The sequence below is a fragment of the Carassius gibelio genome, chromosome B22, assembly GCF_023724105.1.
Source record: "Carassius gibelio isolate Cgi1373 ecotype wild population from Czech Republic chromosome B22, carGib1.2-hapl.c, whole genome shotgun sequence".
NCBI classification, from domain to species: domain Eukaryota; kingdom Metazoa; phylum Chordata; class Actinopteri; order Cypriniformes; family Cyprinidae; genus Carassius; species Carassius gibelio.
In genome coordinates this window covers 1,908,158-1,935,196 of record NC_068417.1, presented here as the reverse complement: position 1 = coordinate 1,935,196, position 27,039 = coordinate 1,908,158, and the positions used below count along the sequence as shown (strand labels likewise).

The 27,039-nt window shown below is 36.1% G+C and overlaps 1 protein-coding gene and 1 long non-coding RNA gene across 2 annotated transcripts in view; one reads left to right on the top strand and one right to left on the bottom strand.

Moving 5' to 3' along the window:
• The window catches only part of LOC127987560 (uncharacterized), a 1,055,570-nt gene that overhangs the window by 59,975 nt on the left and 968,556 nt on the right, over positions 1–27,039 (top strand). The window contains exons 11-19 of the mRNA XM_052589928.1: positions 915–1,088; positions 4,352–4,522; positions 12,001–12,177; positions 12,433–12,594; positions 13,230–13,403; positions 16,632–16,802; positions 24,280–24,456; positions 24,722–24,883; positions 25,523–25,696. Of these exons, the coding sequence (XP_052445888.1) occupies positions 915–1,088; positions 4,352–4,522; positions 12,001–12,177; positions 12,433–12,594; positions 13,230–13,403; positions 16,632–16,802; positions 24,280–24,456; positions 24,722–24,883; positions 25,523–25,696 (1,542 nt within the window). The remainder of the gene's footprint in view (positions 1–914; positions 1,089–4,351; positions 4,523–12,000; positions 12,178–12,432; positions 12,595–13,229; positions 13,404–16,631; positions 16,803–24,279; positions 24,457–24,721; positions 24,884–25,522; positions 25,697–27,039) is intronic.
• Positions 1–27,039, bottom strand: part of LOC127987662 (uncharacterized) — a 124,927-nt gene that overhangs the window by 21,551 nt on the left and 76,337 nt on the right. The window lies entirely within an intron of this gene.

Sequence of the window (27,039 nt, the reverse complement as noted above, 5' to 3'; positions counted from 1 at the left end):
TGGGACTGCCCCAAGATCTATGATTTTTGGAATAAGGTGTTACAAGCATTGTCTGATCTGATTGATATTCAGCTCCCTATGGACCCTGTTTTACACCTTCTCAATGATGACTCTAAACTTGAAGACATGAATGAAAGGTCTAGAAAAATTTGGTTAGCTGGTCTTACAGCAGCCAAAAAAATCATTGTTCAAGTTTGGGTTCCACCACACAACTTAGCCCATAAGCATTGGCTGAACACGTTCTTAGAGATTCTTTTTCTTGAACTTTCTTCTGCCAAGATCAACGGCGCTACACCTCGGACTATACAAACATGGAGCAATGGAATCGCTAGAGTTCAGGACATTTTACTGGAAAGACACTAAGTGAACTGTTCTATAACACTGACTGTGCTACACTGATAGTTTTGTTGTATCCCATGCGGTAGGGGTGGGAGGCGGGGTTTTTATGGGAGGGTGATGAATGTATTGCTATATATATCTGTACTGTCACAACATCTCTTTTATATTGTTACCCAACAAGACAAGACAATAAAAATTGAGTACAAAAAAAAAAAAAAAAAAAAAAAAATCTTATAACTCAAATGTTACATTATATTGACAAAAGCTCTTTTTTAATATGCATCAGCATTTTTTTATTTTATCCTGGATCTTCAGAAAAGCTTGTATTCGTAAAGTACTGCAGTCTCTGAGGGACTGAGTAATTTTGATTTCAACTGAAGGTTATAATTGTGGGAAATTAAAATGCAAGAATTGCAGATTACGTTCACCAATATATAACTTTGCCCAGCTTTACTGTGAAAAGAGTCAATTCAGGCAAAAATGTCTGTAGTGCATCTTTTTATTTTCTTCATTCTAGAACATGTACTTCTATGACAATCTGTGTTATAATGAAGAATAAAATATTTTTCTAATAGACTTTCAGACTGCAGTATCAGTGAAGAAGGTTATAAAGCTCTGTCTTCAGCTCTGAGATCAAACCCTTCACACCTGATAGAGCTGGATCTCACAGGAAATGATCCTGGAGAATCAGGAGTGAAGCAGCTCAGTGATTTACTACAGGATCCAAACTGTCAACTCAAGACTCTGAGGTGAGACCTGATGAAATAATGCTGAATAAATGATACACATTTGAGTTATTTATATTATATTTTTCTAATAATTTAACGTCCTCGAGTCAATTATTTAGCTTATACTGCGGTTGCCACACCTAAAGACATCAATCAGATGATAGATTTAAAGGGATTCATCTGGTTTTTGTACTTGAATCACTGTTGTGAGTAGGATTATTTGTTCCGCATCTCATCCAATGCCTCTTTTGCTGAATCCAAAACATGATTTTAAAGCTGGTAATGGAGGCTTGAGCCTTTGATAGCATTCTATGCAGTTATTAATGAAGTTATTAAAAAGAGAGGGAGAGAGACAGAGACGCACAGAGAGAGAGAGAGGGAGAGAGAGAGCTTGTGTGAATTAGGCTTCCTCTGTGCTTCCCTCAACAGTGTTCTGCAGCAGTGTCTCTAAACAGCTGTTATTACCTCGCTTATGAGAAATGTCATGTGTGTTTACTTCCAGAAATTCATCTGTCATGATGTTGTTTTTACATTTACATTTATTCATTTAGTTGACGCTTTTTATCCAAAGCGACTTACAATTGCTATATATGTCAGAGATCGCACGCCTCTGGAGCAACTAAGGGTTAAGTGTCTTGCTCAGGGACACATTGGTGTCTCACAGTGGATTCGAACCCGGGTCTCCCACACCACAGACGTGTGTCTTATCCACTGGACTGGGGTGGTGTTAGCGCAGTCCTGTAACTACTGTTATAACAGCTTTACTATATGTGAAGTGATATGAACTGTAATGAGGTCAAGAGAGCTCCGTTCTACGTTCTGAACTATGTTCACCGTGCGTTTCCCAGAAAAATAATGTTCGTCAGCCAATTAGATTCAAGCATTCAGTGGCCCTGTAGTATAAATTATATTATTACACTTATTCAGTAGGTACACAATTTGTTGTTGAAAATGATCAAACATGAAAGATGAGATGCTGCAGCTGCTGTTGTTTTGATGATAAATGTCAGCACAGTTTAGTTGTGTTAAAAGTTACAGATTAATCAGACATTTTGGGTCAGTAGATGTGCTGGTGTTTAGTAGTTTGGTTCCTCGATAGTTAACATTTATGATTGTGTTATTGTGGACATTTCACATGAAAAACATATTCAGTGTGATTTATTATCCTGATTGTTTAAATATTACTGAATGCTCTGTACATTAATTTCCATCAAGCTCAGATTCACAACACTGTAGATCTACTGGGGAAGTCGTGGCCTAATGGTTAGAGGGTTGGACTCCCAATCGAAGGGTTGTGGGTTCTAGTCTCGGGCCGGACGGAATTGTGGGTGGGGGGAGTGCATGAACAGTTCTCTCTCCACCCTCAATACCACGACTTAGGTGCCCTTGAGCAAGGCATCGAACCTCCCTGGGCGCCGCAGCATAAATGGCTGCCCACTGCTCCGGGTGTGTGCTCACAGTGTGTGTGTGTGTTCACTGCTCTGTGTGTGTGCATTTCGGATGGGTTAAATGCAGAGCACAAATTCTGAGTATGGGTCACCATACTTGGCTGAATATACATACTACAGCAGATCAATCACAGACCACAAACATGTGATGTGTGTCAGGAGAGGATCCGTGATAATTGTGCATAGACAGGCATCAGTTAAATAAAACTATCCAGAGTAGTGGTGGGCGATATGAGCTAAAATTAATATCACAATATTTTACACTGTCCAGGAGATATCGATATTATATTGTGATATGAGGAAAAAAAAAATTCATGGCAAAATATTTTAACTTTACATAACTAGAAAAAATTAGGGATTGGAGATAGAACTGAAAAGTATTTTTTTTTATTGTGCCATTGTTTTACTCAAAAAGTGCAAATGTGCAACATAAGGTAGGTCTGTATGAATTAAATTAAATATTGTGTGTTTGAGTTGTCCAGTGGTTCCCAAACCTTTTGTGACCCCCCCCCCCCCCCCTTTAGTAGGCCCCACCCCCTTCTTTTTTTTCTTTTTTTTAAGTCTCATATGCTCACCAGGGCTAAATAATTTTTGTAATTAAAACTAAAGTACAGTGATTGTGATAATATTGTTCAATATTGTCAATTTAAATGATCTATTTTGATGTTTTAACATATAGGCTACCGTATTCCTGTAATCAAAGCTGATTTTTCATCATCATTCCTCCATCATTCAGAGTCACATGATCCTTCAGAAATCATTCTAATATGAAGATTTTCTGCCCAGGAACCATTTCTGATTATTGTCAATGTTGTAAACATTTGCGCTGCTTAATATTTTTGAAATTGTTCTTTGTGTCAGAGCGCCGGGGTTCATCAGAAAGAGTACGGGCATCAGTTTACTGTCATGGATTTGTCTTGTCACATCCACAACAGAAAACATCAATGAGCTCTGTTTGCTTTTGTCAAATCGAGCTACTCGCATCTGGTGTAGACACTCAGAGCAGAACCATGCATCGTTCACTTATATTTCTACATGACTCCCTGCAATACAACTCTGATTCATCAGTCGCTTCATCTAGTGGTCTGTTATTGATACAACCAGAACTGCTACAACTGATAACTGAGCGCAAATGTTGAGTCATTAAAATAGGTCAGATGAATATTTTGTGTTCAATTATTTACTTGATAAGCGGTGAAATTATACAGTGTAGTATTCATCACCCAGCAGAGGTTTATTTTGTAAAATAATCTGCTGACTGTACACCATCCCTCAGTTTGGGAACCACTGGAGCAGGTGATCTGTGCTTTATTAGTTTGGTCTGTTACGATGCTCTGTGTTTGATTACTAATGTCTGTGTAGCACACAGAGGACAAAAACATTCAGCCTTGACTCTTTATCATCAATTGTGTTCAAATTTGCAAAGTGTATGAAATTGAACAATACTATATAAATGCAAAATTATAATTCATGAATATATAACTGTTTCCAAATAGCAAAATCCATATCATGGAACAACATAATACTGCTAGTCACTTTCCTACCCACCCCTAATCCCGTGATGATCTGAACCCAGATCATGTTCTCTGTTAGTGGATCAGCATCCAGTGTTTGGTGAATTCTGCTACATAATAATAGGAAGAGCCGGCATCAAAATATCAAAGTTTCTTTTAAATTTTCTTTGAAATATTTCTGAAGAATGATTTGTATATTTAAATGTTCAGCTGTTTAAACTTGAACTAGAGCTTTTGGTTACAAACAGTGTTTGATAATCTTTAAATGTTTTGTGATGTAATGCACATTGAATTGATTCCAGCTTCATCTTCTCTTCTGCAGGTGTTTGGGTCCTGCTGCAGATGAAGGCTGTCAGTATGTGACTGGAATTGTGGGTAAAAACCCGTTACTCCTGAGAGAGCTGGATCTGAGTAAACATGAACTAGGAGACACAGGAGTGAATCAGATCTCTGCTCTACTGCAGGATAAACACTGTACACTCAACACACTGAAGTGAGTATCTTACATCATTGCACATGTTACATGACTAGTAATGTTACAGTCCTCTATTTGACGTCTATTTGTCTTCACACTAGGGGTGTAACGATTCACTCGTTTTCTCGATGCATTGATTACAAACCCTGATGATGTATATGCATCGATCATGAAACATGATTTTTGAATCGTGAATCAACGATTTCAGACAGTAATTGATTTAAAACGCTAAGAAATGAATGAATCGTGATTTCTATAGTGATTAGACGCTTACAAAATATATACACATTCAATACTACAAGCACAAATTAATGTTGACCTTGAACAATGTTCGTGTCGCTTCTCTCCTTCACGCGCTCCACTGTTTACCGCTTGAGACTGTCTCAGGGTTGCGCTCACGCTCCGTTGGTCTCTGACGCAGCTGATGACGTGTGATCTAGTCTCAGGACTCGTGGCCAGTAATACTAAAGTGAAGTAGCTTTACTTTTCTGTAGTTTGTCAGTGGTTCTCTGAATCTTACCGATGGTGTTACCTGAGCAGTTGAAAGCTGTATTTATTACATGGAAGGAGTAGAAATGTAAGTGTCTAAAGCACACGCTCAGTTCCATTGAATGTTAAATGTGTTTTAACAATGCTGATGAACCGAATGTACGAAGGAAACTGTTAAAATAATCACAGCATTAACAACGGCCTTGAAATAAGAGCGCAAGGTTTATCTGATAATCAGATGCATGAATGTAATGTTTGTTGCTTTAGAAACAGACATCTGGCAAGTTTTCTCTAAGGATCATCATTCACTGATGGAGGGGAGAAGTTATAGCATTTTATTTTGTGAAAATGAGATAAAGAAGTTTTCACACTGAAAGAGAAGTGATCTCTCTCTCATAGACGTGCCAGGCTTTATCTGCAGCTAAAAAGAATAAAAGCAGAATGAACTGATGAAACGTTAAGAAGAAAAAACACAATAAATAAATAACATTTATGAATGATGCAGTGCTAATTGACATATAATTATTATACTTTATCATAAAGTATATTTTCTACCTTATTCTGAGCAGAAAATGTAAATAATAGCTAATTAAATGTAGTAGCCTATATAAAAGAATCATAAAATATCCATTTGGAAAAACTCAAGAAAAGAAATTAGGAAAAAAGATAAATTAAAAATGATTATTGTTGAACAGTGTATTTGATTTCTTACAGCAAATTAAAAGTAATAAAAAAGAAGATATTTCATTGATAGAAAAGAAAATAAATGGTAATAATTCTGATAATACATAGGCTGCATACATAAAATGATTGTTTTTGACATTTCTGTCACTTCTGTAATGATGGCTAGGCCCCTGGGTGACAAAAGGTTAGCTTATGCATAATAGTTTTAAAGCTCTTTTTTGGCTTACATAGTTTTTTACGTATGCCATGTAATGCCATAGCATCAATTAACTAGCATCTAACATAAAGGCAGCTGTAACTGCCCCCTGACTAAGCATTTAAAGGATTAAGGGGAAGCATTTAAATAATCCTGTGAATGCACTTAAAGAGTGTAGAATCAAATTGTTATAATTGAATCAAATTTAATTGTGAATCGAATCAAATTGTTCTAAATTTGCAAAAATCGTTCTTGATTCGAATCGAAAACCTATGAATCGTGAATCGAATTGAATCACTGCCTACCCAAAGATTCACAGCCCTACTTCACACTTTTCAAAACTATACTTGGTCCCCACCTGAACCAATACCAAAACATTACAATTAAGCATTATATTAAAATTTAAAAAAATTTATATATATATATATTAGTGGTGGGCATAGATTATTTTTTTTAATCTAGATTAATCTCACTGTGATCTTGAAATTAATCTAGATTAATCTAGATTAAATTGGCTCATTCGAATTCTGCCGAATTCTGGCATTCAGAATGTGTTACCCAAATAAAATTGACAAACAGTAAGTCTTTGAGAAGGGGTTTATCAAGCTAGGTGGTGCATTAGAAAAGGGGCTCATCTCCTGTTTCCAAAATGCATCACAAAGTGATGTCAAGGTACAGAAACAAAATAATTAAATTAAAAATAGCACTGGATAGTCTTCAATTTAAAAATGAAATATACAATCAAACCTACATTTATTCAGACACCTTCAACATTTCTCACATTATTACAGTTTTGCTATATATCAAAAATTATATCTGGTGTCTGAATAATTTTTGGTTTGACTGTTAAAACTACAAAGTAATTCAGTCAAAAGCAGTGAGTGATTTTCATTTTCATTTTCTTGGATTAACATTACAGCAGCCAGTAGCTAAATTAGGCGCGTTCCCTTTAAGAGACGATGAACGCATCCAATATAATACACATCCCCTTTTTTCCTTAACTGTTTACTTTCACTTAAGAAATAACTGACAGTTATTCGAGCATAATTTCCAAGGTGGATATTTTGACATATATTTTGTATGTATTTGTCGGCACAAGAGCAAAAATAAGCAAATTCGATGTTCAAGTGTTTTGAGACGCCTTTCTCTGCATGAGCCCTGAACACCAGACCACCGCGAGTACTGAATTGGGTTCTTTCACATCTTTTTGTTTATTCAAACTGCGATTTGTATTTGTTCGTTCAGGTGCAGGAGGGACTTTGAGGAGAACTTCGCAGAAGAGAGCTCGGTTCAGTGTCACTGTCCGTGATACGCGACTCTCTCTCTCTCTCTCAGCACCGAACACAGCGCGAGTGACCAGTTACTCTGTTCAGCTTTTCCACGTCTTGTGTTTGCATGCTTTAATGTTTAAATCGACAAGCGGCAAGGCTTAAAAACATGTGAAAAAGATAAGCTTTCATGACGATGCGCAGCAGTGGCCCATCAACTGTCCTGAGCATCTTTTTAGGCTGGCCTCAGCCAGTTGGTTATATAAAATATCAAGGTGAAAGACATCATAGCTCGCTTAGTATAGACCCAGCTATATACATACATACATACATACACACATGTAAGCATATAAATATAGTGCCATTTGCACTTCTGATTAGATGCTAACTGAATTTAATTGTCTCTGTGTTTACTCTGCACAATGGCAAAGTTTAATCTAATCTTATTACTGGTGTGCAACTTTTGTGACAACAGAGCTGTTCACTACTGCTTTTAGTTTAATGTTAGTATTTTATAAATTGTAAAAGTTCTAATTAAATGGCACCTATTGTGCAAAATCCACTTTTACATGCTGTTGAAAATCCACCAACTCCTTGTTTTTAAACCTCCATTAAATCAAATCAGTCTTATTAGACCAGCTGTTCTGATATTCTGAGCAGTGTGATGTCATTGTTTAGGCTCCGCCCAAAATGTCAAAGTTACTAATGGATGCTAACATTGTCATCTATGATGTGCAACATAAACACCCACTGCTACAATCTCAGAAAAAGTAGTCTGGTATGGAGTCAAAATAATGCTATATATATATATATATATATATATATATATATATATATATATATATATATATATATATATATATATATATATGCAAAAAATAAAGTTATTCAAACGAAAATTTAAGTATTCAGGAAAATAATTTTGCTTTTTGCAATCAAAAATAAATAATTGCAAAAGAAAATAAATATTGGGAGAAAAAAATGAAGTGTTGCAAACAAAAATAAAGAATTGCAAAACATAAATGAAACCGTGTAAAAAGCAATGATTTTGCAATACATATTTTCCATGGCCATATCTATTAATTTATTTGCAACGCTGCTTTTATTTTGCATGTCAGTTTAGTTTGAGCTTGTGATACCATTTTCCTTTGCGCTTCATTTTTCTGCACTGCTCTCTTTGCGACACTGTTTTGACGTGGGTGCAGAGTCAAGGGACGGGGGTGTGTACAACATGCCTCCCTGGAAGTGGAGACACAGCTCACTGATCCAGGTCCTCTCATTATGAGCAGAGGCTTGCGAGTGGATCGTTTCTTTCTATTCAATAGCATTAAAACATTCATGATTTCGTTTTATTTACTTTATTAACCCCTTTGCGTTCAACCATCGACGACGGCCCCAGTTTATTATTGTTTCACTTTCACAGCACGTTAAATATAACTCTCTTCCTTGATCTGGACAAACTGTGCATCAATTGAAAGTTTAATGCTGTGTTCACACCAAACGCGAATAGAGCGCAAATTATTTCAATGTTAAGTCAATGCAAAGGCACGTTTACGCGCGTCAGGAGGTCTCACGGCGCGAATGAGGCATTTAGCGCGGCGTGGAATATGCAAATTCGCCTCATTCGCGAGTCTAGTTCGCGCGAATCACGCAAATTGATATGCGAATTACGCGAATTGAGCGTTTTGCATGATACACACATTAAGCGCGAATGGTGCTTATTGTGCATTTAAGCGTTTGATGTGAATTTGCGTCTGCCGCCCGAGTTGAAAAATTTGAACTTTGCCGTCAACTTGCGTTGCGTTAACCAATCAGGAGCCTGCTAGGAGTCACTCATTCCACATGGAGGAACGACTGATGCTGTCAGTGAGCAGTCATCTGGAGCTATATGACATTTCTATAGAGACAGGAATAAAAAGGACCTATATACATAAAACATATTAATATATTAATTGAATAAAGGCAAAAGATAAGAAACATTTCGTTTTACCCCAAACTAATTATATTTATCTTGAACCAATAGCCAGCGGCAAATGTCAGAAGGTCTAGCCGAGGTGAGGCTGCTCTCGGCGGATACATGAGGACTGAGCTCCCACTGATTGCATGGTTGAAAAATTTGAACTTTGGCGTCAATTCGTGCCGCGTTAACCAATCAGGAGCCTGCTAGGAGTCACTCATTCAACTCAGCCCCCCCCCCCACCCCCCCCCCCCCCCCCATGACACACATTCGTGTCTGTTGAGAAGTTAATTTCTCGTGTGAATGAAGCGAATTTCACGCGCGAATTAAGCAAATTATCTCAAAATGTTCAAACGGCAAATTGGACGCAGTAGACGCAAATTTGACGCTCTATTCGCGTTTATTTCGATATTTGACCAATGTTTTGATAAAACATTGTTGAAGTGACAGTTAATTAGTAATTTATGTCAGGAGTTTAATTAATTGTTTATTTATTTGGATCCCCATTACTGTTACCTTGTTTTTTTCCTGGGGCCCATAAAAGTGCTGAAATGCATGTACAGTTAAAATAAACAAAACCTTGCAGATGGAACCACTAACACACCTGAGCTCACCTGACGCGTAACATGTCCGTGACAATACCCACTAAAAACCAATTTATATACAAAAGATTTTGGATTGTTTTTAAATAGAGCATTGTGCATATACTGTAACAGAGAAGACTTATATTAAGTTTGTCCTCCATCTTTAGCCAGCCCAATACATTTAGTTTTAGATATATTGAGAGCTAATTTATTAAGTTTTACCCAATTTATAATGGCATTAAGTTCATTCTACAAGGTACAACTTATGTCAGTTATTTTAGGTGATGTATAAATCATTGTAGCATCATCTACATACAGTAAAACATCTGCTCTTGAAACAGCATGTGACAAATTATTGACAAACACAGAAAACAACAATGGACCCAAACAGCTGCCCTGAGGAATACCGCATGACAACTGCTTACAATCAGAAAAGCTCCATTTGAAAAATACCCGCTGACTTCTACCAGAGAGATAACTGCATATCAAGGACACAGACTGATGTGAAAACCCATAGCACTTAAGCTTAGACCGTAAAATGTCATGGTGAATAACATCAAAAGCTGCTGTGAAATCCAGCAGCACAGCACCCACAAGCTTTTTATCATCCATAAAAGTTAGCTACTGGTTTACCATTTGTACCAATGCAGTGTTAGTGGAGTGTCCTGGCTTATAAGCATGCTGTGAATTGGAGAGCAAATTATTTGATACAAAGTACTGCATCATTTGATTTAAAAAGTAACTTTTAAAATATTTTGCTCAATATACAGTAGGTAGAATGTTAATTGGTCTACAATTCGATTCAGTGAGACCTAATCTATCATCTTTCACTAAAGGTATAATTTTAGACTGCTTCCAAATTTCCTGGAAACACCCCACTTATCACAGATATATTAAAAATGTGACTAATAGGCTTGCATAAGGTATTAGCAACAGTATTAAAAATTTTGCCATCCAAGTGATCTATACCTGCAGTTTTTTCCTCCGGGAGAGAGAGCAACATCTTTTCAACAATTTCCTCTTTAAATGTACCAAATGTCAATGAAAAAGAACAAGATTTATTCCTGATAATGTTATTCACATTACTACAAGGTGAATCCTTAGGGTATGATAACATACTAGATCTTAAATTTGCAGTTTTCTTTATAAAAAAGTAATTCAAATGATTTGCTATATCCAAAGGTTTAGTGATTATTTCTGCTGCTGTTTCCAAATACATATTAGAACATTTTGTTTTTTTTACACATTATTTCATTTATAACTTTCCACAATTCCTTGCTATTATTTGATGAGTTACTAATCTTTTGGCTAAAATATATTTCATTTTTTAATCTATTTAACTTTATTCTATTTCACTTTATTTCTCAACTTACAATAATACCTTTCATCCATATCACTTTTAGATTTTAGAGTTTCAGCTTTGGCATTATCCCTTTCCCTCATTATAGATTTTAGCTCGGCATCTAACCACGGAGCATTATTGATATTTATCGACCCTTTTCTAATTGGTGCATGTTTGTCAACTATTTTCACAAACCTATCCATAAAAATACAAAAAGAAGCATTAACATCCTCCTCGTCAAAAAAAATCGCCGACCAAGTGGACATTTCAACATCTTCCACAAACGCATTAGGATCGGACGTTTTATAAGACCTACGATAGACAATACTTGCACCAAATTTAGGCAATTTAGTTTTCTTTGTGATGATTAAATTATGATCACTGCATCCTACTCCACCTGAGATGACATGTGAACACAACTCATACACATTTGTAAAAATGTGGTCAATGCATGTTGATTTAAATTTACCATTCAAAGAAATTATTGCACGATGTGCAGACCAGAATCAATTTAAACACAAATACACAGCAGTCAGGACTTTTATTTTAGACAATATGATCAGTTTTAGACGAAAGATGAAATAAGAATTATATGACAGAAATAAAAAATAGGAAAGATTTTAACACCTTTCACACAAAGTTGTGGGGAATTAAAACTTTGTTGTATTTCTATCAAAAATCAGGAGAAATTGTACATAAATCATGAGAAGTGTCAATTATTTGATTAAATGAACAACTTTTTTGTTTTTCTGTTTTGAAGACCAAATTGTGGAAAATTATCCAAAGATGTTCAGACACTCTTCCTCTTTTTTTGTTTTATCAAGACATTGTGACTTTATTAAATAGTTTTCTTCTATCTTCTCTCTTTCTCTCAATGTAGATTAAGATGCTGTTATTTAATAGATGAAGGTTGTTCTGCTGTGACTTCATGAACATAACGTGTCTGATTCATTGTGTTTTCTCTTTCTGTCTTCAGTCTGTATAGATGCAGTATTACAGAGAAACAGTGTCTCATCCTGACTTCAGCTCTGAAATCAAACCCATCACACCTGAGAGAACTGAACCTGAGCTGGAATAAACTACTAGGAGACTCTGGAGTGAAACACCTCAGTGATCTACTGATGAACACACAATTCAAGCTGGAGAAACTACAGTTAGTATCATTATACTCTACAGCACTTACAGTCAGATTAAAGATCACTGTTTACTTTCAGGAAAAGAAAAGGAAAGGATGTGACGTGTGGCCAAATATAGTGTCCCATACTCTGAACATCTGCATTTAACACACACACACACACACACACACTCTCTCTCACACACACACACACCTGCGGCGCTGAGGAACAGTTGGGGTTCAGTTCTTGTTCGAGGGTCTCATCTCAGTCAATCAATGTTCTCTCTTCTACAGGTTAAACTGCATCTGTATTACAGATGAAGGTTGTGCTGTTCTGGCATCAGCGTTTAATTCAAACCTCAGAGAGCTGGATCTGAGCAGGAATCAAATAGGAGACTCTGGAGTGACAGAAATCTCCAGTCTGCTGAGAAATTCACAGACACTACAGATACTCAGGTCTGAATTTGGTTAATTTAAACATAAATCAATGTAAAGCTCCAGCTGCTCTGTAAACTGGAGCTGTGTCACAAGGAATGGGTCAGTAATGTGAAATTTTTGTGTTTGTGTAGATTCATTTATAAAATATTGACAAACAGATTGATTTTTGGAGATGATGGGAAATGTTAATATCCTAATGGTGTAATAAATGTTTTAATGTGTTTTATTTAGTCTTTCTGAAGACTTTCAGATTGCAGTATTACTGAAGAAGGTTATAATAAAGTTACATAATTTTGTTATTAAAAAATCTTATAACTCAAATGTTACATTATATTGACAAAAGCTCTTTTTTAATATGCATCAGCATTTTTTTATTTTATCCTGGATCTTCAGAAAAGCTTGTATTCGTAAAGTACTGCAGTCTCTGAGGGACTGAGTAATTTTGATTTCAACTGAAGGTTATAATTGTGGGAAATTAAAATGCAAGAATTGCAGATTACGTTCACCAATATATAACTTTGCCCAGCTTTACTGTGAAAAGAGTCAATTCAGGCAAAAATGTCTGTAGTGCATCTTTTTATTTTCTTCATTCTAGAACATGTACTTCTATGACAATCTGTGTTATAATGAAGAATAAAATATTTTTCTAATAGACTTTCAGACTGCAGTATCAGTGAAGAAGGTTATAAAGCTCTGTCTTCAGCTCTGAGATCAAACCCTTCACACCTGATAGAGCTGGATCTCACAGGAAATGATCCTGGAGAATCAGGAGTGAAGCAGCTCAGTGATTTACTACAGGATCCAAACTGTCAACTCAAGACTCTGAGGTGAGACCTGATGAAATAATGCTGAATAAATGATACACATTTGAGTTATTTATATTATATTTTTCTAATAATTTAACGGCCTCGAGTCAATTATTTAGCTTATACTGCGGTTGCCACACCTAAAGACATCAATCAGATGATAGATTTAAAGGGATTCATCTGGTTTTTGTACTTGAATCACTGTTGTGAGTAGGATTATTTGTTCCGCATCTCATCCAATGCCTCTTTTGCTGAATCCAAAACATGATTTTAAAGCTGGTAATGGAGGCTTGAGCCTTTGATAGCATTCTATGCAGTTATTAATGAAGTTATTAAAAAGAGAGGGAGAGAGACAGAGACAGAGAGGGAGAGAGAGAGCTTGTGTGAATTAGGCTTCCTCTGTGCTTCCCTCAACAGTGTTCTGCAGCAGTGTCTCTAAACAGCTGTTATTACCTCGCTTATGAGAAATGTCATGTGTGTTTACTTCCAGAAATTCATCTGTCATGATGTTGTTTTTACATTTACATTTATTCATTTAGTTGACGCTTTTTATCCAAAGCGACTTACAATTGCTATATATGTCAGAGGTCGCACGCCTCTGGAGCAACTAAGGGTTAAGTGTCTTGCTCAGGGACACATTGGTGTCTCACAGTGGATTCGAACCCGGGTCTCCCACACCACAGACGTGTGTCTTATCCACTGGACTGGGGTGGTGTTAGCGCAGTCCTGTAACTACTGTTATAACAGCTTTACTATATGTGAAGTGATATGAACTGTAATGAGGTCAAGAGAGCTCCGTTCTACGTTCTGAACTACGTTCACCGTGCGTTTCCCAGAAAAAATAATGTTCGTCAGCCAATTAGATTCAAGCATTCAGTGGCCCTGTAGTATAAATTATATTATTACACTTATTCAGTAGGTACACAATTTGTTGTTGAAAATGATCAAACATGAAAGATGAGATGCTGCAGCTGCTGTTGTTTTGATGATAAATGTCAGCACAGTTTAGTTGTGTTAAAAGTTACAGATTAATCAGACATTTTGGGTCAGTAGATGTGCTGGTGTTTAGTAGTTTGGTTCCTCGATAGTTAACATTTATGATTGTGTTATTGTGGACATTTCTCATGAAAAACATATTCAGTGTGATTTATTATCCTGATTGTTTAAATATTACTGAATGCTCTGTACATTAATTTCCATCAAGCTCAGATTCACAACACTGTAGATCTACTGGGGAAGTCGTGGCCTAATGGTTAGAGGGTTGGACTCCCAATCGAAGGGTTGTGGGTTCTAGTCTCGGGCCGGACGGAATTGTGGGTGGGGGGAGTGCATGAACAGTTCTCTCTCCACCCTCAATACCACGACTTAGGTGCCCTTGAGCAAGGCATCGAACCTCCCTGGGCGCCGCAGCATAAATGGCTGCCCACTGCTCCGGGTGTGTTTTCACAGTGTGTGTGTGTGTGTTCACTGCTCTGTGTGTGTGCATTTCGGATGGGTTAAATGCAGAGCACAAATTCTGAGTATGGGTCACCATACTTGGCTGAATATACATACTACAGCAGATCAATCACAGACCACAAACATGTGATGTGTGTCAGGAGAGGATCCGTGATAATTGTGCATAGACAGGCATCAGTTAAATAAAACTATCCAGAGTAGTGGTGGGCGATATGAGCTAAAATTAATATCACAATATTTTACACTGTCCAGGAGATATCGATATTATATTGTGATATGAGGAAAAAAAAATTCATGGCAAAATATTTTAACTTTACATAACTAGAAAAAATTAGGGATTGGAGATAGAACTGAAAAGTATTTTTTTTATTGTGCCATTGTTTTACTCAAAAAGTGCAAATGTGCAACATAAGGTAGGTCTGTATGAATTAAATTAAATATTGTGTGTTTGAGTTGTCCAGTGGTTCCCAAACCTTTTGTGACCCCCCCCCCTTTAGTAGGCCCCACCCCCTTCTTTTTTTTCTTTTTTTTAAGAGTACAAAGTAACAATCACTGTAACTAAAGTACAGTGATTGTGATAATATTGTTCAATATTGTCAATTTAAATGATCTATTTGGATGTTTTAACATATAGGCTACCGTATTCCTGTAATCAAAGCTGATTTTTCATCATCATTCCTCCATCATTCAGAGTCACATGATCCTTCAGAAATCATTCTAATATGAAGATTTTCTGCCCAGGAACCATTTCTGATTATTGTCAATGTTGTAAACATTTGCGCTGCTTAATATTTTTGAAATTGTTCTTTGTGTCAGAGCGCCGGGGTTCATCAGAAAGAGTACGGGCATCAGTTTACTGTCATGGATTTGTCTTGTCACATCCACAACAGAAAACATCAATGAGCTCTGTTTGCTTTTGTCAAATCGAGCTACTCGCATCTGGTGTAGACACTCAGAGCAGAACCATGCATCGTTCACTTATATTTCTACATGACTCCCTGCAATACAACTCTGATTCATCAGTCGCTTCATCTAGTGGTCTGTTATTGATACAACCAGAACTGCTACAACTGATAACTGAGCGCAAATGTTGAGTCATTAAAATAGGTCAGATGAATATTTTGTGTTCAATTATTTACTTGATAAGCGGTGAAATTATACAGTGTAGTCTTCATCACCCGGCAGAGGTTTATTTTGTAAAATAATCTGCTGACTGTACACCATCCCTCAGTTTGGGAACCACTGGAGCAGGTGATCTGTGCTTTATTAGTTTGGTCTGTTACGATGCTCTGTGTTTGATTACTAATGTCTGTGTAGCACACAGAGGACAAAAACATTCAGCCTTGACTCTTTATCATCAATTGTGTTCAAATTTGCAAAGTGTATGAAATTGAACAATACTATATAAATGCAAAATTATAATTCATGAATATATAACTGTTTCCAAATAGCAAAATCCATATCATGGAACAACATAATACTGCTAGTCACTTTCCTACCCACCCCTAATCCCGTGATGATCTGAACCCAGATCATGTTCTCTGTTAGTGGATCAGCATCCAGTGTTTGGTGAATTCTGCTACATAATAATAGGAAGAGCCGGCATCAAAATATCAAAGTTTCTTTTAAATTTTCTTTGAAATATTTCTGAAGAATGATTTGTATATTTAAATGTTCAGCTGTTTAAACTTGAACTAGAGCTTTTGGTTACAAACAGTGTTTGATAATCTTTAAATGTTTTGTGATGTAATGCACATTGAATTGATTCCAGCTTCATCTTCTCTTCTGCAGGTGTTTGGGTCCTGCTGCAGATGAAGGCTGTCAGTATGTGACTGGAATTGTGGGTAAAAACCCGTTACTCCTGAGAGAGCTGGATCTGAGTAAACATGAACTAGGAGACACAGGAGTGAATCAGATCTCTGCTCTACTGCAGGATAAACACTGTACACTCAACACACTGAAGTGAGTATCTTACATCATTGCACATGTTACATGACTAGTAATGTTACAGTCCTCTATTTGACGTCTATTTGTCTTCACACTAGGGGTGTAACGATTCACTCGTTTTCTCGATGCATTGATTACAAACCCTGATGATGTATATGCATCGATCATGAAACATGATTTTTGAATCGTGAATCAACGATTTCAGACAGTAATTGATTTAAAACGCTAAGAAATGAATGAATCGTGATTTCTATAGTGATTAGACGCTTACAAAATATATACACATTCAATACTACAAGCACAAATTAATGTTGACCTTGAACAATGTTCGTGTCGCTTCTCTCCTTCACGCGCTCCACTGTTTACCGCTTGAGACTGTCTCAGGGTTGCGCTCACGCTCCGTTGGTCTCTGACGCAGCTGATGACGTGTGATCTAGTCTCAGGACTCGTGGCCAGTAATACTAAAGTGAAGTAGCTTTACTTTTCTGTAGTTTGTCAGTGGTTCTCTGAATCTTACCGATGGTGTTACCTGAGCAGTTGAAAGCTGTATTTATTACATGGAAGGAGTAGAAATGTAAGTGTCTAAAGCACACGCTCAGTTCCATTGAATGTTAAATGTGTTTTAACAATGCTGATGAACCGAATGTACGAAGGAAACTGTTAAAATAATCACAGCATTAACAACGGCCTTGAAATAAGAGCGCAAGGTTTATCTGATAATCAGATGCATGAATGTAATGTTTGTTGCTTTAGAAACAGACATCTGGCAAGTTTTCTCTAAGGATCATCATTCACTGATGGAGGGGAGAAGTTATAGCATTTTATTTTGTGAAAATGAGATAAAGAAGTTTTCACACTGAAAGAGAAGTGATCTCTCTCTCATAGACGTGCCAGGCTTTATCTGCAGCTAAACAGAATAAAAGCAGAATGAACTGATGAAACGTTAAGAAGAAAAAACACAATAAATAAATAACATTTATGAATGATGCAGTGCTAATTGACATATAATTATTATACTTTATCATAAAGTATATTTTCTACCTTATTCTGAGCAGAAAATGTAAATAATAGCTAATTAAATGTAGTAGCCTATATAAAAGAATCATAAAATATCCATTTGGAAAAACTCAGGAAAAGAAATTAGGAAAAAAGATAAATTAAAAATGATTATTGTTGAACAGTGTATTTGATTTCTTACAGCAAATTAAAAGTAATAAAAAATAAGATATTTCATTGATAGAAAAGAAAATAAATGGTAATAATTCTGATAATACATAGGCTGCATACATAAAATGATTGTTTTTGACATTTCTGTCACTTCTGTAATGATGGCTAGGCCCCTGGGTGACAAAAAGTTAGCTTATGCATAATAGTTTTAAAGCTCTTTTTTGGCTTACATAGATTTTTACGTATGCCATGTAATGCCATAGCATCAATTAACTAGCATCTAACATAAAGGCAGCTGTAACTGCCCCCTGACTAAGCATTTAAAGGATTAAGGGGAAGAATTTAAATAATCCTGTGAATGCACTTAAAGAGTGTAGAATCAAATTGTTATAATTGAATCAAATTTAATTGTGAATCGAATCAAATTGTTCTAAATTTCTAAAAAAATCGTTCTTGATTCGAATCGAAAACCTATGAATCGTGAATCGAATTGAATCACTGCCTACCCAAAGATTCACAGCCCTACTTCACACTTTTCAAAACTATACTTGGTCCCCACCTGAACCAATACCAAAACATTACAATTAAGCATTATATTAAAATTTAAAAAAAATTATATATATATATATTAGTGGTGGGCATAGATTATTTTTTTTAATCTAGATTAATCTTACTGTGATCTTGAAATTAATCTAGATTAATCTAGATTAAATTGGCTCATTCGAATTCTGCCGAATTCTGGCATTCAGAATGTGTTACCCAAATAAAATTGACAAACAGTAAGTCTTTGAGAAGGGGTTTATCAAGCTAGGTGGTGCATTAGAAAAGGGGCTCATCTCTTGTTTCCAAAATGCATCACAAAGTGATGTCAAGGTACAGAAACAAAATAATTAAATTAAAAATAGCACTGGATAGTCTTCAATTTAAAAATGAAATATACAATCAAACCTACATTTATTCAGACACCTTCAACATTTCTCACATTATTACAGTTTTGCTATATATCAAAAATTATATCTGGTGTCTGAATAATTTTTGGTTTGACTGTTAAAACTACAAAGTAATTCAGTCAAAAGCAGTGAGTGATTTTCATTTTCATTTTCTTGGATTAACATTACAGCAGCCAGTAGCTAAATTAGGCGCGTTCCCTTTAAGAGACGATGAACGCATCCAATATAATACACATCCCCTTTTTTCCTTAACTGTTTACTTTCACTTAAGAAATAACTGACAGTTATTCGAGCATAATTTCCAAGGTGGATATTTTGACATATATTTTGTATGTATTTGTCGGCACAAGAGCAAAAATAAGCAAATTCGATGTTCAAGTGTTTTGAGACGCCTTTCTCTGCATGAGCCCTGAACACCAGACCACCGCGAGTACTGAATTGGGTTCTTTCACATCTTTTTGTTTATTCAAACTGCGATTTGTATTTGTTCGTTCAGGTGCAGGAGGGACTTTGAGGAGAACTTCGCAGAAGAGAGCTCGGTTCAGTGTCACTGTCCGTGATACGCGACTCTCTCTCTCTCTCTCAGCACCGAACACAGCGCGAGTGACCAGTTACTCTGTTCAGCTTTTCCACGTCTTGTGTTTGCATGCTTTAATGTTTAAATCGACAAGCGGCAAGGCTTAAAAACATGTGAAAAAGATAAGCTTTCATGACGATGCGCAGCAGTGGCCCATCAACTGTCCTGAGCATCTTTTTAGGCTGGCCTCAGCCAGTTGGTTATATAAAATATCAAGGTGAAAGTCATCATAGCTGGCTTAGTATAGACCCAGCTATATACATACATACATACATACACACATGTAAGCATATAAATATAGTGCCATTTGCACTTCTGATTAGATGCTAACTGAATTTAATTGTCTCTGTGTTTACTCTGCACAATGGCAAAGTTTAATCTAATCTTATTACTGGTGTGCAACTTTTGTGACAACAGAGCTGTTCACTACTGCTTTTAGTTTAATGTTAGTATTTTATAAATTGTAAAAGTTCTAATTAAATGGCACCTATTGTGCAAAATCCACTTTTACATGCTGTTGAAAATCCACCCACTCCTTGTTTTTAAACCTCCATTAAATCAAATCAGTCTTATTAGACCAGCTGTTCTGATATTCTGAGCAGTGTGATGTCATTGTTTAGGCTCCGCCTAAAATGTCAAAGTTACTAATGGATGCTAACATTGTCATCTATGATGTGCAACATAAACACCCACTGCTACAATCTCAGAAAAAGTAGTCTGGTATGGAGTCAAAATAATGCTATATATATATATATATATATATATATATATATATATATATATATATATATATATATATATATATATATATGCAAAAAATAAAGTTATTCAAACGAAAATTTAAGTATTCAGGAAAATAATTTTGCTTTTTGCAATCAAAAATAAATAATTGCAAAAGAAAATAAATATTGGGAGAAAAAAATGAAGTGTTGCAAACAAAAATAAAGAATTGCAAAACATAAATGAAACCGTGTAAAAAGCAATGATTTTGCAATACATATTTTCCATGGCCATATCTATTAATTTATTTGCAACGCTGCTTTTATTTTGCATGTCAGTTTAGTTTGAGCTTGTGATACCATTTTCCTTTGCGCTTCATTTTTCTGCACTGCTCTCTTTGCGGCACTGTTTTGACGTGGGTGCAGAGTCAAGGGACGGGGGGGTGTACAACATGCCTCCCTGGAAGTGGAGACACAGCTCACTGATCCAGGTCCTGTCATTATGAGCAGAGGCTTGCGAGTGGATCGTTTCTTTTTATTCAATAGCGTTAAAACATTCATGATTTCGTTTTATTTACTTTATTAACCCCTTTGCGTTCAACCATCGACGACGGCCCCAGTTTATTATTGTTTCACTTTCACAGCACGTTAAATATAACTCTCTTCCTTGATCTGGACAAACTGTGCATCAATTGAAAGTTTAATGCTGTGTTCACACCAAACGCGAATAGAGCGCAAATTATTTCAATGTTAAGTCAATGCAAAGGCACGTTTACGCGCGTCAGGAGGTCTCACGGCGCGAATGAGGCATTTAGCGCGGCGTGGAATATGCAAATTCGCCTCATTCGCGAGTCTAGTTCGCGCGAATCACGCAAATTGATATGCGAATTACGCGAATTGAGCGTTTTGCATGATACACACGTTAAGCGCAAATGGTGCTTATTGTGCATTTAAGCGTTTGATGTGAATTTGCGTCTGCCGCCCGAGTTGAAAAATTTGAACTTTGCCGTCAACTTGCGTTGTGTTAACCAATCAGGAGCCTGCTAGGAGTCACTCATTCAACATGGAGGAACGACTGATGCTGTCAGTGAGCAGTCATCTGGAGCTATATGACATTTCTATAGAGACAGGAATAAAAAGGACCTATATACATAAAACATATTAATATATTAATTGAATAAAGGCAAAAGATAAGAAACATTTCGTTTTACCCCAAACTAATTATATTTATCTTGAACCACTAGCCAGCGGCAAATGTCAGAAGGTCTAGCCGAGGTGAGGCTGCTCTCGGCGGATACATGAGGACTGAGCTCCCACTGATTGCATGGTTGAAAAATTTGAACTTTGGCGTCAATTCGTGCCGCGTTAACCAATCAGGAGCCTGCTAGGAGTCACTCATTCAACTCAGCCCCCCCCATCCCCCCCATGACACACATTCGTGTCTGTTGAGAAGTTAATTTCTCGTGTGAATGAAGCGAATTTCACGCGCGAATTAAGCAAATTATCTCAAAATGTTCAAACGGCAAATTGGACGCAGTAGACGCAAATTTGACGCTCTATTCGCGTTTATTTCGATATTTGACCAATGTTTTGATAAAACATTTAATTAGTAATTTAATTAGTACAGTTAATTAGTAATTTATGTCAGGAGTTTAATTAATTGTTTATTTATTTGGATCCCCATTACTGTTACCTTGTTTTTTTCCTGGGGCCCATAAAAGTGCTGAAATGCATGTACAGTTAAAATAAACAAAACCTTGCAGATGGAACCACTAACACACCTGAGCTCACCTGACGCGTAACATGTCCGTGACAATACCCACTAAAAACCAATTTATATACAAAAGATTTTGGATTGTTTTTAAATAGAGCATTGTGCATATACTGTAACAGAGAAGACTTATATTAAGTTTGTCCTCCATCTTTAGCCAGCCCAATACATTTAGTTTTAGATATATTGAGAGCTAATTTATTAAGTTTTACCCAATTTATAATGGCATTAAGTTCATTCTACAAGGTACAACTTATGTCAGTTATTGTAGGTGATGTATAAATCATTGTAGCATCATCTACATACAGTAAAACATCTGCTCTTGAAACAGCATGTGACAAATTATTGACAAACACAGAAAACAACAATGGACCCAAACAGCTGCCCTGAGGAATACCGCATGACAACTGCTTACAATCAGAAAAGCTCCATTTGAAAAATACCCGCTGACTTCTACCAGAGAGATAACTGCATATCAAGGACACAGACTGATGTGAAAACCCATAGCACTTAAGCTTAGACCGTAAAATGTCATGGTGAATAACATCAAAAGCTGATGTGAAATCCAGCAGCACAGCACCCACAAGCTTTTTATCATCCATAAAAGTTAGCTACTGGTTTACCATTTGTACCAATGCAGTGTTAGTGGAGTGTCCTGGCTTATAAGCATGCTGTGAATTGGAGAGCAAATTATTTGATACAAAGTACTGCATCATTTGATTTAAAAAGTAACTTTTAAAATATTTTGCTCAATATACAGTAGGTAGAATGTTAATTGGTCTACAATTCGATTCAGTGAGACCTAATCTATCATCTTTCACTAAAGGTATAATTTTAGACTGCTTCCAAATTTCCTGGAAACACCCCACTTATCACAGATATATTAAAAATGTGACTAATAGGCTTGCATAAGGTATTAGCAACAGTATTAAAAATTTTGCCATCCAAGTGATCTATACCTGCAGTTTTTTCCTCCGGGAGAGAGAGCAACATCTTTTCAACAATTTCCTCTTTAAATGTACCAAATGTCAATGAAAAAGAACAAGATTTATTCCTGATAATGTTATTCAGATTACTACAAGGTGAATCCTTAGGGTATGATAACATACTAGATCTTAAATTTGCAGTTTTCTTTATAAAAAAGTAATTCAAATGATTTGCTATATCCAAAGGTTTAGTGATTATTTCTGCTGCTGTTTCCAAATACATATTAGAACATTTTGTTTTTTTTACACATTATTTCATTTATAACTTTCCACAATTCCTTGCTATTATTTGATGAGTTACTAATCTTTTGGCTAAAATATATTTCATTTTTTAATCTATTTAACTTTATTCTATTTCACTTTATTTCTCAACTTACAATAATACCTTTCATCCATATCACTTTTAGATTTTAGAGTTTCAGCTTTGGCATTATCCCTTTCCCTCATTATAGATTTTAGCTCGGCATCTAACCACGGAGCATTATTGATATTTATCGACCCTTTTCTAATTGGTGCATGTTTGTCAACTATTTTCACAAACCTATCCATAAAAATACAAAAAGAAGCATTAACATCCTCCTCGTCAAAAAAAATCGCAGACCAAGTGGACATTTCAACATCTTCCACAAACGCATTAGGATCGGACGTTTTATAAGACCTACGATAGACAATACTTGCACCAAATTTAGGCAATTTAGTTTTCTTTGTGATGATTAAATTATGATCACTGCATCCTACTCCACCTGAGATGACATGTGAACACAACTCATACACATTTGTAAAAATGTGGTCAATGCATGTTGATTTAAATTTACCATTCAAATAAATTATTGCACGATGTGCAGACCAGAATCAATTTAAACACAAATACACAGCAGTCAGGACTTTTATTTTAGACAATATGATCAGTTTTAGACGAAAGATGAAATAAGAATTATATGACAGAAATAAAAAATAGGAAAGATTTTAACACCTTTCACACAAAGTTGTGGGGAATTAAAACTTTGTTGTATTTCTATCAAAAATCAGGAGAAATTGTACATAAATCATGAGAAGTGTCAATTATTTGATTAAATGAACAACTTTTTTGTTTTTCTGTTTTGAAGACCAAATTGTGGAAAATTATCCAAAGATGTTCAGACACTCTTCCTCTTTTTTTGTTTTATCAAGACATTGTGACTTTATTAAATAGTTTTCTTCTATCTTCTCTCTTTCTCTCAATGTAGATTAAGATGCTGTTATTTAATAGATGAAGGTTGTTCTGCTGTGACTTCATGAACATAACGTGTCTGATTCATTGTGTTTTCTCTTTCTGTCTTCAGTCTGTATAGATGCAGTATTACAGAGAAACAGTGTCTCATCCTGACTTCAGCTCTGAAATCAAACCCATCACACCTGAGAGAACTGAACCTGAGCTGGAATAAACTACTAGGAGACTCTGGAGTGAAACACCTCAGTGATCTACTGATGAACACACAATTCAAGCTGGAGAAACTACAGTTAGTATCATTATACTCTACAGCACTTACAGTCAGATTAAAGATCACTGTTTACTTTCAGGAAAAGAAAAGGAAAGGATGTGACGTGTGGCCAAATATAGTGTCCCATACTCTGAACATCTGCATTTAACACACACACACACACACACACACACACACACACTCTCTCTCACACACACACACACCTGCGGCGCTGAGGAACAGTTGGGGTTCAGTTCTTGTTCGAGGGTCTCATCTCAGTCAATCAATGTTCTCTCTTCTACAGGTTAAACTGCATCAGTATTACAGATGAAGGTTGTGCTGTTCTGGCATCAGCGTTTAATTCAAACCTCAGAGAGCTGGATCTGAGCAGGAATCAAATAGGAGACTCTGGAGTGACAGAAATCTCCAGTCTGCTGAGAAATTCACAGACACTACAGATACTCAGGTCTGAATTTGGTTAATTTAAACATAAATCAATGTAAAGCTCCAGCTGCTCTGTAAACTGGAGCTGTGTCACAAGGAATGGGTCAGTAATGTGAAATTTTTGTGTTTGTGTAGATTCATTTATAAAATATTGACAAACAGATTGATTTTTGGAGATGATGGGAAATGTTAATATCCTAATGGTGTAATAAATGTTTTAATGTGTTTTATTTAGTCTTTCTAAAGACTTTCAGATTGCAGTATTACTGAAGAAGGTTATAATAAAGTTACATAATTTTGTTATTAAAAAATCTTATAACTCAAATGTTACATTATATTGACAATAGCTCTTTTTTTAATATGCATCAGCAATTTTTTTTTTTTTTGTCCTGGATCTTCAGAAAAGCTTGTATTTGTAAATTACTGCAGTCTCTGAGGGACTGAGTAATTTTGATTGCAACTGAAGGTTATAATTGTGGGAAATTAAAATGCAAGAATTGCAGATTACGTTCACCAATATATAACTTTACCCAGCTTTACTGTGAAAAGAGTCAATTCAGGCAAAAATGTCTGTAGTGCATCTTTTTATTTTCTTCATTCTAGAACATGTACTTCTATGACAATCTGTGTTATAATGAAGAATAACATATTTTTCTAATAGACTTTCAGACTGCAGTATCAGTGAAGAAGGTTATAAAGCTCTGTCTTCAGCTCTGAGATCAAACCCTTCACACCTGATAGAGCTGGATCTCACAGGAAATGATCCTGGAGAATCAGGAGTGAAGCTGCTCAGTGATTTACTACAGGATCCAAACTGTCAACTCAAGACTCTGAGGTGAGACCTGATGAAATAATGCTGAATAAATGATACACATTTGAGTTATTTATATTATATTTTTCTAATAATTTAACGGCCTCGAGTCAATTATTTAGCTTATACTGCGGTTGCCACACCTAAAGAAATCAATCAGATGATAGATTTAAAGGGATTCATCTGTTTTTTGTACTTGAATCACTGTTGTGAGTAGGATTATTTGTTCCGCATCTCATCCAATGCCTCTTTTGCTGAATCCAAAACATGATTTTAAAGCTGGTAATGGAGGCTTGAGCCTTTGATAGCATTCTATGCAGTTATTAATGAAGTTATTAAAAAGAGAGGGAGAGAGACAGAGACGCACAGAGAGAGAGAGAGAGAGAGAGAGAGAGAGCTTGTGTGAATTAGGCTTTCTCTGTGCTTCCCTCAACAGTGTTCTGCAGCAGTGTCTCTAAACAGCTGTTATTACCTCGCTAATGAGAAATGTCATGTGTGTTTACTTCCAGAAATTCATGATGTTGTTTTTACATTTACATTTATTCATTTAGTTGACGCTTTTTATCCAAAGCGACTTACAATTGCTATATATGTCAGAGGTCGCACGCCTCTGGAGCAACTAAGGGTTAAGTGTCTTGCTCAGGGACACATTGGTGTCTCACAGTGGATTCGAACCCGGGTCTCCCACACCACAGACGTGTGTCTTATCCACTGGACTGGGGTGGTGTTAGCGCAGTCCTGTAACTACTGTTATAACAGCTTTACTATATGTGAAGTGATATGAACTGTAATGAGGTCAAGAGAGCTCCGTTCTACGTTCTGAACTACGTTCACCGTGCGTTTCCCAGAAAAATAATGTTCGTCAGCCAATTAGATTCAAGCATTCAGTGGCCCTGTAGTATAAATTATATTATTACACTTATTCAGTAGGTACACAATTTGTTGTTGAAAATGATCAAACATGAAAGATGAGATGCTGCAGCTGCTGTTGTTTTGATGATAAATGTCAGCACAGTTTAGTTGTGTTAAAAGTTACAGATTAATCAGACATTTTGGGTCAGTAGATGTGCTGGTGTTTAGTAGTTTGGTTCCTCGATAGTTAACATTTATGATTGTGTTATTGTGGACATTTCTCATGAAAGACATATTCAGTGTGATTTATTATCCTGATTGTTTAAATGTTACTGAATGCTCTGTACATTAATTTTCATCAAGCTCAGATTCACAACACTGTAGATCACTGATCTAGAATAGAGAACTGGATTGCTCATGACGTCGTGAAAGTGAATCACCATATTGGTAATCCCTTTTGTCTGTGTAAATGTTCTATTGAATTAATTGGAAATTGTATGATTTTAATGAGACAT